Source organism: Danio rerio, chromosome 3 (assembly GCF_049306965.1).
Source record: "Danio rerio strain Tuebingen ecotype United States chromosome 3, GRCz12tu, whole genome shotgun sequence".
Lineage (NCBI taxonomy): Eukaryota > Metazoa > Chordata > Actinopteri > Cypriniformes > Danionidae > Danio > Danio rerio.
The window spans coordinates 50147727-50165887 of NC_133178.1; the positions used below are offsets into that span (position 1 = coordinate 50147727).

General features: G+C 38.3%; 1 protein-coding gene across 1 annotated transcript; it reads left to right on the forward strand.

Moving 5' to 3' along the window:
- Window positions 1–1629: 1629 nt before the first annotated feature.
- zgc:92161 lies at window positions 1630–15932 on the forward strand. Its single transcript, NM_001004556.2, is given in 6 exon segments — window positions 1630–1870; window positions 1953–2007; window positions 2434–2621; window positions 11953–12114; window positions 12230–12340; window positions 14901–15932. Coding segments are annotated over 6 exon segments (777 nt in total). The 5' UTR covers window positions 1630–1723; the 3' UTR covers window positions 15015–15932.
- Window positions 15933–18161: the final 2229 nt, after the last annotated feature.

Sequence of the window (18161 nt, forward strand, 5' to 3'; positions counted from 1 at the left end):
TTCTAATACCTTTGTGTTTAGAATAAGACAGCCTGTGGGAGTGTGGTGAGGCCTAAATCATTGTCTTCTGCCTTTAAAATGCACGTCTCTATAAACAGCAACATAAAGCATCAGAGTATATGGGACAGTAATGGTTGAACAGTAATTTGCCATTTATTGTCACAGTACATAAAGTAAATTACTGTAATTTATCCTTTGCATTACACAATTTTATACAAACTCTACTTCTTTTACAGTAAAATACTGTTTCCTTTCATTACAGCAAAACACTGACAATTTTGCAGTTATTTACTGCATAATCTACAGGGTAAGAGTGCAGTTAAGCTTTACCCTAATTAAGCACACCTGATTAAACTAAATCTAAAGGTAGTGTGTTGAAGCAGGGCTGGAACTAAATTCTGCTAGGCTGCGGCCCTCTAGTAGTTTGACACCCCTGGAGCATAGCATATTTTCAAAGCAACTGCCTACATTTATCACAATTATGCACATATTGTTTAATAAAAACAATTAAAATATGCAAACTTCATCCATAGGAAAAAAAATGATAATAAATAATCTGATCCTCATGTCGTTCCAAATCTGTAGTAATAATAAAAAAACACAAAAATTACATGATTTATACATTTATTTAGGAAAGCCTTTATACTATACTGTTAATGCCACTTTTACTTACTTTAATTGAAGTTTTCCAAACAAATTCATTGAGTCTCTGCAAACATGTATGTACGTGCTGTTTAAGATTTTTTTTTTTAAATAACACATTTTTACTAGTCATTTAGCAAAATACTAATATTCAGTTGAAAGTGCAATTTAAAAGCTGAACTATAGGTTAAATTAGGCAAATTAGACTAATTATAGAAACGTAAACAAAGTTATAATAATTATTATGACAATTTCTTTGCTATGTGTGAATATTTTTGCCTTTAAATGCATTTTATCCATATCTTATGCTTAGCTTTTAATGATCTCTGTGGCATTGGTTGACTCCTGATACTCAATGTTAAAACATAAAAGAAACCAAAGAAAACACATGGCTGCAGTAAAATTCAGCTTATCATCAATGCAATGTCCCACTCTCCCCTCAATACTGACCATTCACATATCAAAACTGAACAGTAAATATATATAAATATATAAAATTATATAATAAATATAAATAGCAACATAAAGCATTAGATTAGATGGGGCAGTAATGGTTGATCAGTAACTTACCATTTATTATGGCAGTAAATATCTGTAATGGGTACATAGAGTAAATTATTGTGATTTATTCTTTGCATTACAGAATTTCATACAAATCCTGCTTCTTTTACAGTAAAATACTGTTTCCTTTCATTACAGCTAAACACTGGGTATTTTACAGTTATTTACTGCATAATCTACAGTAAGGGTTAACAGTGTATGTTAAATTGTACCCCCTAAAAGTACAAGTGGCCCCTGCCCGGCCCCCCCAGTTACTCTGGTCTAGAACCGCCATTGACCATACCTAGAATTGCTTAGGTCCCCCGAATCACTAAGTTCACCCCTGGTCAAAACTAGTAAAGCTAGGGGTATTTAATGCTAAAACAACTTGCCATACTAGTGTTGAAGCAGGCGACCTTTTTATCACATCCTCAATCTCAGCATGACGCACCACTATTACATAACGTTACACTGGAAGTTGAGTTCAGTTGGCTGCGCATGCAAAGAAACTTTTTAACAAACAGAAGCAGACTGACTAAACATGGCAGAAGTGAAAGCAAGCAATATCTTGATCACAGGAGCCAACCGGGGCTTGGGCTTAGAAATGGTGAAGCAGCTTTCTGAGAATTCTTGTCCAAATCAGCATGTTTTTGCTACGTGCCGTGACCCAGAGGGACCAAGGTCTGAGGTGAGTTATGAATAGTTACCATCAACAGAAAATACTGGAATATAAACTGGTATGCATTAACTGTGCATTATCATTTTTTAAGGCACTGAGAGAACTGGCAAAAAAGTATCCAAGTGTAATCACTATCATACGTCTTGGTAATGTTTTTGTCATTTTAAAAATCTAATTTCTAATGCAAATATATAAAAAAATCTTAAATTAAGAAGCATGTAGTCAACAAGTAAAAATATTGTTTTGTTTTCAAAAGAAATAAATCAAAATGAAGGAAGTTTTTCTTTATGACATGCAAAATAATCATAGTCATTAAGGGTAAGTAAATAATCAAGAAAAAAATATTTTACTCAACCCATTGGCAGATTATTTTGCTTGTTTTAAGGTAAAACACATCTAATTGTAACTTGTTATTTCTGAAAACGATATGTTAATTTTTACTTGTCGACAAAATGCTTCCTTATACGATTTGCACCTTTGATATTTGCACTAGAAACAAGACAAAACATTTAAATAAGAAAAGTCATTTTTGCACTGTAGAATGCATTGTTCTTTTGTTCTGTTACTATTAGACGCTGATGATCCATGCAGTATCAAGGAGTCTGCCAAAAAAGTGGGTGCTTTACTCGGAGCAAATGGATTGAACCTACTGGTGAATAATGCTGCAATCTTGGCACGTGGCATCATTAAGACCAGCCAGGCTGAGGACATGAAAAACTCCTTCAACACCAATGTCATAGGACCCTTATTGATCATTCAGGTATTGTAGTTTAAAGAAAAATCAGTCCAGCACGTTAGTGCAGTCAATAGCTGCACTGTTAGACAGTACCAGGCTTTATTTACAGTAAAATACTAGCTACTCGCTGTAATGGTTTGGTAACAAGAAAACCTTTATTCTACAAATACCACTTTTACTTACTTCATTTGAAGTTCAGCAGTCAACTTTATTAAGCATCTGCAAAAAATGTATGGAAGTGCTGTTTAAGAGAGATTTTTTTAATTTCGCCTTTAAATGTATGTCGTTCATATACTACTACGGAAGCCCAGAACCGCAAGGTGAAAAAAAAAAGAAGCAATCTTGGTGGTAAGGGAAAAAAACTTATGTCGTTATAATGAGATATTATGTCATTATAACGAGATATTATGTCATTATCAAGAGATAATATATCGCTATAACAAGAAATGATGTCAGTATTATGTCGTTATAACAACATAATATATCGTTATAACTACATAATTTTTCATTATAACACCATAATATCTGATTATTTTGACATAATATCTCGTTATAATGACATAATTATTTTGAAATAACAACTTAATTATGTCGAAATACCGACTTTGTAACAAAGGGTCTGACACAGAGGGATCCATTTGCAGAGTTATTAAAGTTTAATAATTAGCACACAGATGTTACTCGTGTGCGAACTCACATAAAACACAGTTGTATCAAGTCGAAGGGCTGGCGGCAGGTAAACACAGGTTGAGTAAGCAGGCCTGGGTCAGAGGCTGGCGGCAAGGATCAAAGTCAGTGTACAGGCTTGGGTTCAGGGCAGACGGCAAGTAAGACAAGGTCGATTAAAGGCAAGGATAAGGAACGCTCAGTAGTGTTTGCTGGGGCAGAACAAGACTTTGCACTGAGGTGAGGTGTGTGCTGCTTATATGTATGAGCGTGGTAATCAGGAGATGTGCTGCAGGTGTATGTGGCAAACAGTCTTTGGAGATGACGGAATGTCAAAAGTCTGGTGATGATGACCTCTGCTGGCCAGCGAGGGGAATGGCTGGGACCGAGTCGGTAACAGAGCCCCCCTCCTGCGAATGGCTCTTGAAGTGAGAGGGACCACGACGCCGGGGTCTCTCACGGGGACGAGGGGCCGGCATTTCCTGGTGTTGATGATGAAACTCACTTAGCAGAGTAGGGTTGAGAATGTCCTTACGGTTGATCCATGATTATTCCTCCGGGCCGTACCCCTGCCAGTCGATCAGGTATTGGAGCTGTCCCCCACGGCGTCTGGACTTTAGGGTCTCGTGGATCTGATAAGCCTCCTCTCCATCGATGACGATTGGCGGGGGACCCTGATCACCGGCTGCCACCTCCCTATCCACCTCGGCTCGACCAGCAGCAGGCTTGAGCAGAGAAACATGGAAAGTGGGAGAGATGCGGTAATGGTTAGGCAGATTTAGTCTGTATGATATGGGAGAAATCTGGCGATCAATCATGAAAGGACCCACATACCTGGGGCTAAGCTTTTTACATGGGAGTCTAAGGCGGAGATCTCTGGTCGAGGTGTGTATGCTGTCCAGGTGTGTATGCTGGGTTGGGTCGTCGATGACGATCCGCTTGCTCCTTGAATCTCCTGACTGCGTGAGAGAGGTGAGTGTGGGCTGCGTTCCATGTTTCCTCACATCTCTGGAACCAGTGATTGAGGGCTGGGAGTTCAGATGGTTCTCCTGACCATAGGAACAGGGGGGGTTGGAAACCTAGGACAACTTGGAAAGGTGTAAGCCCTGTGGATGCCTTCCTGAGAGAATTTTGCGCATATTCAGCCCACATGTGAAAACGACTCCAGTCCTTTTGATTTTGGTGGCAGTAGGTGCGGAGGAAATGTCCTATTTCCTGGTTTAGTCTTTCAACTTGCCTGTTGGATTGTGGGTGATAACCTGATGTGAGGCTGATGTTGATGTTCAGATTTTTAGAGAATGCAGACCATTCTCTGGATGTAAATTGGGGACCTTTGTCAGACACGATGTCTTCGAGCAGACCATAATAGGGGAACACGTGATTGCAGGGGAGTTCTGCAGTTTCCAGGGCTGCTGGGAGTTTGGGGATGGGAATGACCCTGCATGTCTTCAAGAAACTGTCAATGACAGTTAGGATGGTGGTGTGGCCTTGAGAGAGCGGAAGATCGGTGACGAAATCTATGGCGACATGGGACCAGGTACGACGTGTGATTTCCAGGGGTTGCAAGAGTCCGGCAGGGCTATGGCGAGAATGTTTATGAATGTTACAGGAAGAACAGTTCTTTATAAATTTAATTACATCACCTCTTACGGTGGGCCACCAGTAACGGTTCTGAATGAGATCAATGGTGCCTGCAATGCCTGGGTATCCGGAACTAGGGCTGAAGTGGATTACAGCAATGAGTTTTTCTCTGAGTGACTGGGGAATGAATATTTTGTCCGCGGGACAGGCTGGAGTTGTAGGATGTTTGTTGGACACTTGAGAGATTTCAGTGTCAATGTCCCAAGTAAGGGGAGCCAGGATGATTAAATCTTGAATAATGGGCTAATCTTCTTCTTTATTTGGTTCCTCCTCAGAAAGACGAGAAAGTGCATCAGCTTTTATATTTTTGGAACCGGGGATATATGTTACCGAGAAATTGAAGCGTGTGAAGAATAGTGCCCATCTGGCCTGCCGGGTATTAAGTTTTTTGGCTGAGCGGATGTATTATAAGTTCTTGTGGTCGGTGATTACCGTAAAGGGATGTCAAGCTCCTTCCAGCCAGTGTCTCCATTCTTCCATCGTGGCTTTCATGGAGAGAAGTTCGCGATTGCCCACATCATAATTTTCTCGGCCGAGTTAAGCTTGTGCCAGAAGAAGGCGCAGGGGCGGAGCATGTTCGACATCACTTGCCTTTGAGAGAGCACAGCTCCGATGCCAGTATTGGAAGCATCTATTTCGAGGACAAAAGGTAAATTAGGGTCAGGGTGGCAGAGGATAGGTGCCGATAAGAATCGGGCTTTGAGGTGGTTGAATGCCCGGATAGCATCATGGTTCCAGCTCAGCTTGGGATTTCCTCCTTTTACCATCGAGGTAAGCTGTGCGGCCACGGAACTGAAGTTTCTTATAAATCTCCTGTAGAAATTGGCGAACCCTAGAAAGCGTTGCAGTTCTTTAACTGTCTTCGGCTTTGGCCAGTTAACTACAGCGTTTACCTTTTCTTCGTCCATTGCCAATCCATTCGCACTGATTATGTATCCCAGGAAGGAGATGCAGGTCTGGTGAAATTCACATTTAGATAGTTTGGCATATAGCTGGTTCTCCATGAGTCTCTGTGGGATGGCTCTGACATGGCGGATGTGCTCCTCTAAGGTCTTTGAATAGACAAGGATATCGTCAATATACACAACAACCCAATGGTTCAACATGTCTCTAAATACCTCATTTATGAATGCTTGGAAGATGGAAGGACTGTTTGCCAGGCCGAAGGGCATCACCAGGTACTCGTAGTGGCCGGTAGCCGTAGAAAAGCCAGTTTTTCACTCATCACCCTGCTTAAAGCGTATGAGGTTGTAAGCAGTGCGAAGGTCAAGTTTAGTAAAATACCTGGCTGAGCGTAATTGTTCTAGGGCTGCTGGGACCAAAGGCAGGGGATAGCAGTACTTGACCGTGATTTCGTTCAGACCTCTATAGTCGATGCAGGGACGTAAACTTCTATCTTTTTTCTCCACAAAGAAGAAGCCTGCAGATGTGGGTGATATAGAGGGGCGTATGAATCCTTTCTCCAACTCCTCCTTAATGTAAGCGTTCATGGTTTTGGTTTCTGTTTGAGACAGAGGAAATATTCTCCCACAAGGGGGTGTAGTGCCAGGCAGTAACTCAATGGTGCAGTCATATTCACGGTGAGGTGGAAACTTAGTGGCTTTTTTCCTACTGAATGCCTCAGCGAGGTCCTTGTACTCATCGGGAATCAGGGATTTTTCAGGGGTCTCAGTACTTGCAACAATAGCATTGAGCTGGATGGGAACAACAGAACACAGACAATTCTTGAGATATGATTCACTCCATTTTGAGATCTCACCCGTTTTCCAGGATATGAGAGGATTATGGGCTTGCAACCAGGGCTGTCCCAGAATAATAGTGTGTTGAGGGGACTTTGTGATCAGAAATTCCATCCGCTCATTGTGGAGAGAGCCTGTTTGAACGGAGAGTTGAAGAGTGCGGTAAGTGACATTTTCATCCCCTAAGGGGCGTCCGTGAAATTGCCGGCAGCTCCTGAGTCAACCAAAGCGACAGTGTGAATCGTGGTATTCCCAAAACACACAGAAATAGGAACAGTCAGAGCGTTACTGTTGATGGAGAGTATGGAGGCTGCACTCACCGATAACATCTTGGTTGCTGGCTTATTGGGGCATTGGGCTTTGGTATGACCATAAAGACCGCAATAAAGGCACAAATTATTCTTCAAGCGTCTGTCTCGTTCTTCACTCGATAACTGGGCTCGACCCAATTGCATGGGTTCCACGGGGCTTGAGGAGACTGGAGTGGACTCTTGACGTGTGCGGAGCAGGTTATCCAGCCCGATGGAGAGTTCAATGAGCTGATCGTGTGATTTCCCTTTGCCTCTACATGCTAACTCAGTTTGAAGTTCGGGGTTCAATGCTTTTCGGTAGAGGGTCTTTAGGCGATCGTCAGCCCAGCCAGTTTGTTCAATTCAATTTTTTCAATTCAGCTTTATTTGTATAGCGCTTTTACAATGTAGATTGTGTCAAAGCAGCTTCACATAAATGGTCATAGTAACTGGAACAGTGTAGTTCAGTTTTTTAGTTTTTAAGTTCAGTTCAGTTCAGTTTAGCTCAGTTCAGTGTGATTTAATCATTACTTAGAGTTCAAACACTAAAGAGCAAATTCATCTATGCGTAGCTCTACCAATCCTGAACCATGCGAGCCAGTTTGTGCAGCCAAAGTGTGAAAATGTAAGGCGAACTCTACCGCGGGTTGATTGTTTTGCTGTATAGTTAATAGCTCTTCACCTGCATTTCGACCTCCTTCCGGATGATCAAAAGCCACACCAAAACAGTGAAGAAACTCCTTGAACGTGGAGAAAGTGGGAGTGCTATCTGGCCAGACAGCAGTAGCCCAGTCTAGAGCCTTTCCAGCGAGCAGCGTGCAGACAAAGGCGATCTTGCTGTTCTCATCTGCAAACATATGGGGTTGTTGGGCAACAAACAGCTTGCATTGTAACAAGAAACCTTTACATTTAGTCGGGTTACCGGTAAATTTATCAGGAAACGCTAGGCGTGGACTGGAGTGATGTTGCGTAAATGTTACCGGAGGTTGATTGGGAGAATGGTTGGGGGTGAGTTGCGCAGGGCTCGCAACGTTCAAACCCCGCAGGGTCTTCACTAACTCTTTCGTCAGTTGATTGAGCTGTGAAAGCTGTTGCTGATGTGTCGCTAGTACCTGGGCTTGGTCTCTGAGTTCCATGGACAAGACCTCCATGTTTGGCGAAGTCTTCTGTAACAAAGGGTCTGACACAGAGGGATCCATTTGCAGTATATTTATTAAAAAGAGTTTAATAATTAGCACACAGATGTTACTCGTGTGCAATCTCACATAAAACACAGTTGTATCAAGTCGAAGGGCTGGCGGCAGGTAAACACAGGTTGAGTAAGCAGGCATAGGTCTGGCGGCAAGGATCAAAGTCGATTTAAAGGCTTGGGTTCAGGGCAGGCTGCAGGCAAGACAAGGTGGATAAACAGTCCAGGTAAGCAACGGGAAAGCAGGCAAGGATAAGGAACGCTCAGTAGTGTTTGCTTGGGCAGAACAAGACTTTGCACTGAGGTGAGTTTGTGTGCTGCTTCTATGTGTGAGTGTGGTAATCAGGAGATGTGCTGCAGGTGTGTGTGGCAATTCTTTAGAGATGTTGTAATGTCAAATGTCCGGTGATGATGACCTCTGCTGGCCAGCGAGGCGAAGGACTGGGACCAAGTAGGGGACAGACTTAAGTCGTTGTTTCAACATAGCCTAACTGAGTTAATTTCTATATGGGCCACAAGATGGCAGAATAAGACTAGAAACAGGTCAATGTGCATGCTTTAAGTAAAATCTTTAAGGTTCTGAAATTATCAAGCGTTATTGTGGGAATTTACCTGGCATATTCTTTCATATATAGCACTGATGTGTTTACTTGTTGTTCCAAAATAATCTTTTGACATTAATTGTAACCCACAACTGTAAAAGGTTGTGAAACACTGTAGGCGTTTGTTAGCCTAGTTTTTGTAAGACATGATGTTTTATAATTAATTAATTTAGCATAGTTTTGTAAAGCTTTAACTGTCTATATTGCATCTTCATTTATCACATTTGGTTTATATTTTAGTATGTTTTGTTGGTGGTAAGACTGTAAAGAGAACATCACGTTTCTACATCCATTCGCCTCAAAAATGTATTACGTCTGTCCAGCGCTGCATCATGCCCGCCTTCAACTTTTAGGGGCCAAGCAACATTCCAGTCATCTAGGTGTTACATTAAATTAGTTGTTATTTTCCATGTAAAATAAGAATTTTAATAACTAAAGGTTGGCTAGAATGTATTTAAACATTAGGCTTTGTTGAGCAATGACAGATGAACCAAGTATCCAGGCAGATAAATGTTTTTTTAATCAAAGTGTCAGTGCAAAAAAACAATAAAATAGGTCTACAATAGGACTAAAATATGGAAAAACTGCTGGTACAGCACTTTGCTCACAATTATGATTATTAAGTTGGAATTGGTTTAAATTAGAACGTGTGAGTCCTTGATTCAATAATAATAATAATAATACCAATAATAATAATAACAATAATGGTGTTTAACATTTATTAGTCCATAAGAAACTCCTTGTTAGCTTGGCTTTTCCCGCAGTGCCTATTTTATCATTTCTTCTTCACTATTAGGCTATTTGTGTTGTTGTCGCTTAATTGGTCAACTCTTTTTGCGATGAGGACTAGTGCCTACTGCAGAATTAATTAGACCAGGAGTGCGTTTTCGAAAACCCTCATTAACTAAGGTTGCAAATTCCGTCGTTTGATTTGCCGTCGCCCAAATCAGTCATTACAACAAACATTCGCAAACTGCTTCACAACTTAAACGCTTGCTACACCTCAGAGCTGTATTCAGAAGTAGTTCCTGGCAGTGTTCTATTTCCTGTTTGGCTACCCCCCAATGCCCTAATTATTTAGAACGTTCCACATTTTAACAAATTGTTTAAAAAATAAAACATTAAAGTAAACATTAAAGGCTAATAGATGTAGGAACGGGATTTTCTCTTAACAGTCTTACCACCAACAAAACATACTAACATATAAACCAAATGTGATAAATGAATATCCAGTATAGACAGTTAAAACGTTACAAAACTGTGCTAAATTAATAAATTATTCAACATCATGTCTTGCAAAAACTAGGCTAATAAACGCCTACAGTGTTATACAACCTTTTACGGCTATTTACGGATTACATTTAATGTCAAAAGATTATTCTGGAACAACAAGTGAACACGCCAGTGCCTATTTAAAAGAATAGGCCTGGTAAGTTCCCACAATAACACTCGATAATTTCGGAACCTTAAAGATTTTACTTTAAGCATGCACATTGACCTGTTCCTAGTCTTATTCTGCCATCTTGTGGCCCATATACAGTAGAAATTAACACAGGCTTTGTTGAAATAACGACTTAATTAAGTTGTTATTTCAACGTAATTGTTATTTCGACATAATTATGTCATTATAACGAGATATTATGTTAGTATAATAAGATATTATGTCTTTATAACGACATATTTTTGTTTTTTTCCTCACCACCAAGATTGCTTTTTTTTCACCTTGCGGTTCAGGGCTTCCGTAATATACAGTATATTACTTACCGTTGAATAAGCTCTAATGTGGCATTACTTGACTTTTGACTTACAGGGTTAAAACACTATACGGTTAAAACATAAAAAGAAAAAAAAATAAGTTACACACATACTCTTGATATGGTTAGAAATATGTTTGTCTAAAAACAGTCACATCAATTTTTTAAAAATTAAATAATGAAAATAATTATAAAAACTAAAATAAAGTTGGCAACACAGAGAATCCAAAGGATTCAATCTTTATTATTATTTACTTTAAAAAGTTCAAGAAAACAAACGATTTTACTGTCCTTATGAACTGACAGTTGGAAACACAGCTCTGAAAAATACTTAGCAACAAATTCACAACTTGGGACCTGACAGTGGAGGTTTGAAAATCCCTGTGATAATTCCTGTGCACGTTAACTACCTAACTGAGGAGATTGGAATTTAAGGGTTTTTATGTGTATAAAATCTGCTTATTTGCCAAAAAGACTGTACATTATGAACATAGGCAATATCCAATGAATAAATATGCTTACAAATGAAACTAATGAAGCTAAGAAGATATGAGAAGAGGCTAACTAGCTAACAATGTAGCCTTCAAGTAAATAATATAAGATAACAACAATATAACTTAATACACAGACTTACTTTAGAAATCCTCAAAAACATTTGAACACATTTTACTTACTCGTTGTAGAATCTTATTCATGGCTTAAAACAGCAGACTCTGCATCTGAACTGCTAAACAGCAAAACACTGGATATTTTACAGTTATATTACTGAATAATCTACAGTAAGGGTTAACAGTGTGGGAAAACATCTGAACCACCAGAACATATGTATGTGACTAGACTATTATAATGGGATCACTTCTGGGAAAGAGCTAGTTCTGTGCCAGAGTTTGTGGTATTGCACAAAATGAAAAGCTTAAACTTGTTAAACTGGTTTCTTAGCCTGATTGCACAAACACGCAGCTGCATTGTAAAATGAGCTCACAGTTTTTTGCACTGTTTGTTATATCTATTCTACAAGTAGTCCTGACCAGTCAGTTTGTTCTGTCACTATATTTGCCTCAAGTTTCTGTCCTCTATTAATGTATTACATCACTCAATTAGTGATCAGTCCCCTTTTTTAAGATGATGTGTTTTTTAATTGCAAATGTGTTGGTTTGATTTTGAATATCTTATATTTACTTACAAGAACATTTATTTACATTTAACATTTATTTGTTTAAATTTGATCTAAAGCATTAAATCAAAACCCTAAAAAACATTATAAATAAAAAATCTATGTAATTTTATAATCATTTTCTTATGTGAATTTCATGTAATTTATATATCCCCTGTAATCCCCTTTATTTTTTGCTTTTATTCACTATTGATTTGTTCCTTGATGTTAAAAAACAGGCCAACAAATTTAACAAAATCCCAAGCCAGAAATCATTATTGATGGTACTGTGTTAGTTCAACTTCTTTTTTTTCTTTGTAGGAGTATCTTCCATATCTACAGACAGCAGCCAAAGCAAGTGGGACACCAGGCATGTCCAGTAATAAAGCAGCGATCATCAACATTTCCACTCTTGGAGGATCTATGACTAAAATGCCAGCAATGTTCTCTCAGTTCCCAGTGCTGCCATATTGTGTGAGCAAGGTACACCAAAGTCTTGCTTTTGCAATAGTAACACTGAATTCACTTTATTGCCCCTGAGGTGTTAAGGGAATGAGTTGATCTTTATCTCATACAGTACATTGTGTTTATCTTTCAGGCAGGATTTAACATGCTGACTGTTTTGGCTGCTGAGGAGGTAAAGGGGGATGAGATTCTCTGCATGGTGCTTCATCCGGGATGGGTGAAGACTGATCTGGGTGGAAAAAATGTGAGTGCTTTTTTATTAACACTATGTCACCGACTCGGTCCCGGTCATTCCCCTCACTGGCCAGCAGAGGTCACCATCTCCAGACTTTTAGCATTACATCATCCATCTACACTGATTGCGCATACACCTGATCTGAATTATGTTAACGACCCACGTACCTCTTATAAGCCGCACTCAAACTCTCAGTCAGTGCAAAGTCTTGTTCAGCCCCGGCCAGCATTACTGAGCGTTATATCCAGCCTGATCTCTTGTGTACGACTCCAGCCTGTCTCTTACTTTGCTTCGCCTTCTGCCTGCCCACGACCCACGCCTGATACACGAACTCTGATCTCTGTTCTCCACTCATGCCTGGTAACTCACTCTGTGTCTGTTCATCGTCATTCTTGAAACCATTACTACTACTGTGGATGTGTGTGTGCACCCAGGTGCATATTGTGTGTTTGAGTGAGATTGTGATCAATAAATACTGCATAATGGATCCCTCCGTGTCAGTCTCCTCGTTACACACTAACAGGGAGGTTTTTTTTTTTTTTTGTTAAAAGGATTTTCAAACTAAAGTCACAAATACAGGCTAATGAAAAAGTATGTAGTCAATGGAAACCAATAGCTCTGGGGTACAGTTCCCAAACAATGATGTAACTCGCGATTCATAGTACGATGCATCGTTTGGGAAAAGAACAATGTAGAATGTTTCCCAAGACTGTAGTTTCTCTGTTGCAGATCTGTCGTTTAACCATAATGTAAAACGTCCAACATGAGGCTATAAACGGGGTGGAGGAGCAACTCCATAATTTTTTTGGTTAGATTATATTTATTAAATTAAAAGTATGCTATATATTTATGTGTTCACAAGCTTGGGAGACATAATCTAAATTCTGCTTTATAATAGTAAACGCACAGCTGCGTTCAAAATGACAAATGTTTTCAAAGTGCATGGCGAAAGGAACACAATTGTCAATATGAAGATCGCTAAAACTTAACTGTAAAAAAAACCTTGGAAAGCAAACTCCACGTAAGAGAGATGGCTTGTTGTTGTTGTTGTTTTAAATCATTCCAAATTTAAAAGTTGAAAGGTTCGAAAGGAATAGGGCATGGGGGGGTAACTGAAAAAAGGAACACAACCAGGCTTCTAACTACAGCTCGAAAGAATGTTTGCGAATAGTCGTTGGAACGATGAATTTGAGAAATGCCAAATTAACAAACTATGTTTGTAACGATGCAACTTGCGACCTTAGTTGGCTAACGATGGTTTTTGTTAACGTACCCCTGAATGGTAAATGTGAAATGTTGGGTTTATTATAAGTCTATGACACTTTTAGTGTGGTTCAAACAGTTCTGTATGATTACAATGTCGCCAGTGTTGGGCAAAAGCGTCACTGCAAGTAGTGATGCTACTAGCTTAACTACATTTCTCAGTAGCGTGATGGTGTCACTACTTTTTAAACCAAATAGCTTTTTAGTAGTGAAGCTATTATTTTAAGCAAGTAGTGCAGTAGCGTTCACACATGCTACATTTGCTGATTGCAAATGAATAAGTGACGGCACCGGCATTCACGGAGCTGTGAGGCCGGTGTCCCGATGTAAGTAAATTCATATGATCGCAACATTGATGATTTCTTCTTGTTCATTTTACAATGGTCAACAACAAACTTTTAGACCATACCTCGAGAAGTACATGTTAAGATGTAATAGCGTTAATTCTGATGTTATGCTCAAACACTTCAGTAATTTATAGTAAGTACTATGTTTTTGAACTACACAATAGTACTCAAATTAATATATATGATTACTGTAGTGGTAAACTGGTAATTATTCCTTGTACTGGTAATTACTATTAGTTCATGATAGTTACTAATGATACTGCATTATGTAGTGTAATCCATTAATGAAGAGTTGTAAATATATTTACAATCTAATGCTTATTCCTAAATATTCTTCTTTACCGTAAATTACTATATTATTTTGAATGTGTAACCTGGTTTTATTAGTTTTTTTTTTTTTTTTTTGCTATCATATACCATAATTTGTTTCTGTATACAGTATATTATTTACAATAAATAATTGAAATGAGCAATTATGCCGCATATGTTTCATTGACAGTTTTATTAATTACTAAGATATACTTGACTTAGATTTAAGTTGCTTTGATTTAAAGATGAAAATGGCAAAAATAGCTTAGATGTTGCTAAGATACTTTTGCCAAGTAGCTTTTAGCTTAGCTGGCTACATTTCCCTGAGTGTAGCTTTTAGTGTAGTTAAGCTACAAGTAAAGTAGCTAATAGCTTAGCTCACTACATTTTTCAAGTAGCTTGCCCAACACTGAATGACATTTTTATGAATTTATTTTAAACCACATGATTGTCTTAATGTTCTCCTCTAAATCTTTGGTTTATGCTGATTTTGATCATTTTTAAACCATTTCTACCATTTATATTTTATTTTGCACACGTGATTGACATTACCTTTTATAGTATTCTAACTTTAATATTCTAAACATATTTGAGGAAGGTATAAAATAGCTTTTTTTACATAGTGACATGTTCGTTTTTATTTTCGCCAGGCGACACTTGAACCGAAGGAAAGTGTGGAGGGGATGCTGCGTGTCATTGGTGGTCTTACTGAGAAGCAGCATGGTGGATTTCTGGACTACACTGGAGCAACTCTGCCCTGGTAAACCAGAAGAAGAAAAAATATCTCCAACATGAAAGCTCCCAAAATGGCTGATCCAGGTTCAAACTGCTCAATTTAATTCATTAGCCATAAAAACCACATTATCATCACTCATTGTATGTTTATGACTGACACATTATTGATATAAAGCCATATTTGTACCAGTAATCACTTAATGAAGCTATAAAGCGGTACTTTGTTTTTTATTGTACATTGCAGAAACTTCTTTTATCAAACATACATGGGTGGTTCTAGAAAATTATTATAGGTTGTCAAAGGGGTGACACTAGGACGCTGAGGAGTGGAAAGACTAAACGCCTTAAATACTGTTAAAGCAATATCTCACATAGAGCATAATACACAATAATGACACCAAATGAGCATACTGAATTAAATTTTAAAAAACATATATTATAATCCTTCCCAGAGAAGGGTTGCAGCTGGAAGGGCATCCGCTGAAAAAAAAAGTGTGCAGGATAAGTTGGCGGTTTATTCCGCTGTGGCAACCCAAGATTAATAAAAGGACTAAGCCGAAAAGAAAATGAATGAATGAATGAATATATTGTAATCCATGAAATGGAAAGTATGACAAATGTGATCTAAGATAAAATAGGATTAACATTTATATGGAGCCTAATTTACTATTGCTTTAGTAGTAAGTGTATTGAGAATGCTTTTGGAAGTACTTGGAGATCAACAGTAGTGTGGGGAAAATGCTAATAGGTGAATATTGTTGTTCATCCACTAGGACAGCATTTACTGTGTGGTTGGGTAGGTCACCTATTTATATCATGTGATTAAATACTTGAATTTGGGTTTAATTCAACAAGTATTTGTGTCAGGAAATCCTTTATTGTAAGTAATTTTTTTTTTTTTTTGCTTTATGAATGTTATTATTACATGGACAATAAATCAAGAAACCAACCCTATTATGTGGAGATTGTTTATTTGTTTGTAATAAATGTTTGCTAGTGAGTTTGAGTAACATTTTTTGCTAACTGTAATATTAACTATTTGTATTTTTAGTTGTGATGGGAGAAACAAAACTGTTCAAAGCATTGGCAGCAACTGAGTTTGGCAGCCTTAGAAACACTATGTGCTAGGGACACCTGGTGGTCAAAACCGTGTAAATGCAACAAAAACACAGACACTTTAATGATATTAGATAAATGCATTTATAGGTTATATGTTAAAAAAATAATTTCTAATGTATGGCCTGCCTAAGTAACCTCCACCAGTCCTACGCCACCCAACCAGCACCAAGCTGAGATCAAATCATTGACTTTCCATATGGAAACTCCTGTAAATGTCTAATTATTGTCCAAAATTCGGTAAAAACTAATAAACCTGTCTGCCAAGCAGAAAACTTTGTTGCGGATGGAGGTGAGGACGGGGGGTGTTCACCAGACGCATCCTTCACTATTGTTTTAGCGCCCTTTATGGACGCGCCAGCTTGGGCAGCGAGGACGAACATGTATGAGTCAAACTCAGTTGCTGGAGGGCCACATCTCTACGCAGTTTAGTTTTAACCCTAATTAAACACATCTGATCATTCTAACTGTATCCTTCAGGCTTGATTGAAACTTACAAGTAGGTGTGTTTCAAACATACTCTGCAGGAATGTAGTTTGACACCTTTTCAAATTGTTCTATGACCAGATGCCCAGTCTGATTCCCAGTCAACAAGCAAATGTGATGTACACATACATTCCATCTTGCACTTTGTGACACTTGTGGGTGCATTTCATTAAGGATCAACTACCATTCAGTAGTCATGCTTGCATAAATGCAATTTGCCAGAGTCAAATTCTCCAAGACCTATTAGCTTCACAAAAGGGTCTGCTTTCTTCCCTCTTTCTAGATACACATTTCCACTATGTCTTCTTACCTGGAAAACATGGTACACAACTAAGATCCTCATTTTATATTCAAAAGTCTGTAATGATTTTTTCTGATTACAAAGTATGACCATAAATTTCTTTTTTGGGTATAAATTGAAAATGTACCTATATTGAGTATTCTGGAGTCAGAATTACATTTAGCATTTTGATGTCAATATGTAAGGTCTGGCTCCTTACAAACGACATCCGGCTTTGACTGCTTGTTGCATATTGAAGCTAAAAGCCAAAGAGCTTATTGAAAACGTCAGCTCGGTTATTCTACAAATAAGTTATTCATGTTTTTCTAAGTAAACCAAACAACGTCTTGGAAATACATTATCATTTATCATATCATTTATTTTATTTTCTCTACAGAGACCACACCTCTCTTTGAAACAACTGCCACTGTTTTACTAAGCTTATAACACCTGCAAATCATTAACCAGTATGACAATGAGTTACTGTTAGTGTCAATTGATAGCATAGATCAACGAAATCACGAAATCTTTGTCTAATTGTTCTTTTTTTTTTTTTACTTCTCAAACTCAATGACAGGCAGCATGACACAGCAAAATACACCAGATGAAAATGGGCGTGGAATGCACCTGAATTCACAAAAAAACACTTAAGGGCCACTTTGGGTGAGCCTGGCTTACTAAACTTGGCAACAGGTAAAGATGCAGTATGTAAGATTGACACCCAGGGGTTGACCTAGATATTGCACTCCTAATTTTAAACACTTTTACACTTAGCTCCTCCTGAAATGCAAGCACAGGTTGCCAGATTCACGACATCAACAGGAGCGTGCCTGACTATCGAATCTAAACTGTGTCCTAACTAAAAGCAATGACACGCGATAGAAGAAGTATTTTCCATATTAAAAGTTTTTGTAACCTTCACCATTTAAATTTACCCGTCTAAGCTAACAGTCACATGAAACTTCTATTTTAGAAATGGTTTCTATTTCTTGCAGCTGAACAATAGGATAAACTGACAATGATCACCTCAGGTACACCTTATGTACTTTATTCAGTGCTAAATGCTAATAATGTGTTTGTCATTTTAACTGACATTTATTGCCATAATGAAAGCAGTACCAGATAGTTTATCTTGATATTAAAATAAACAGTTTAAAACTGAACTTTAGAAATGTGAACTGTGCCAAGAGTAAACATCACTTTATAAGTGTGACAAATAAATATTTAATAAATAGATATGTAACTGTTCTCTTTTTTTATGAAGGTGTATCTACCATATCTACAAATATCAGCC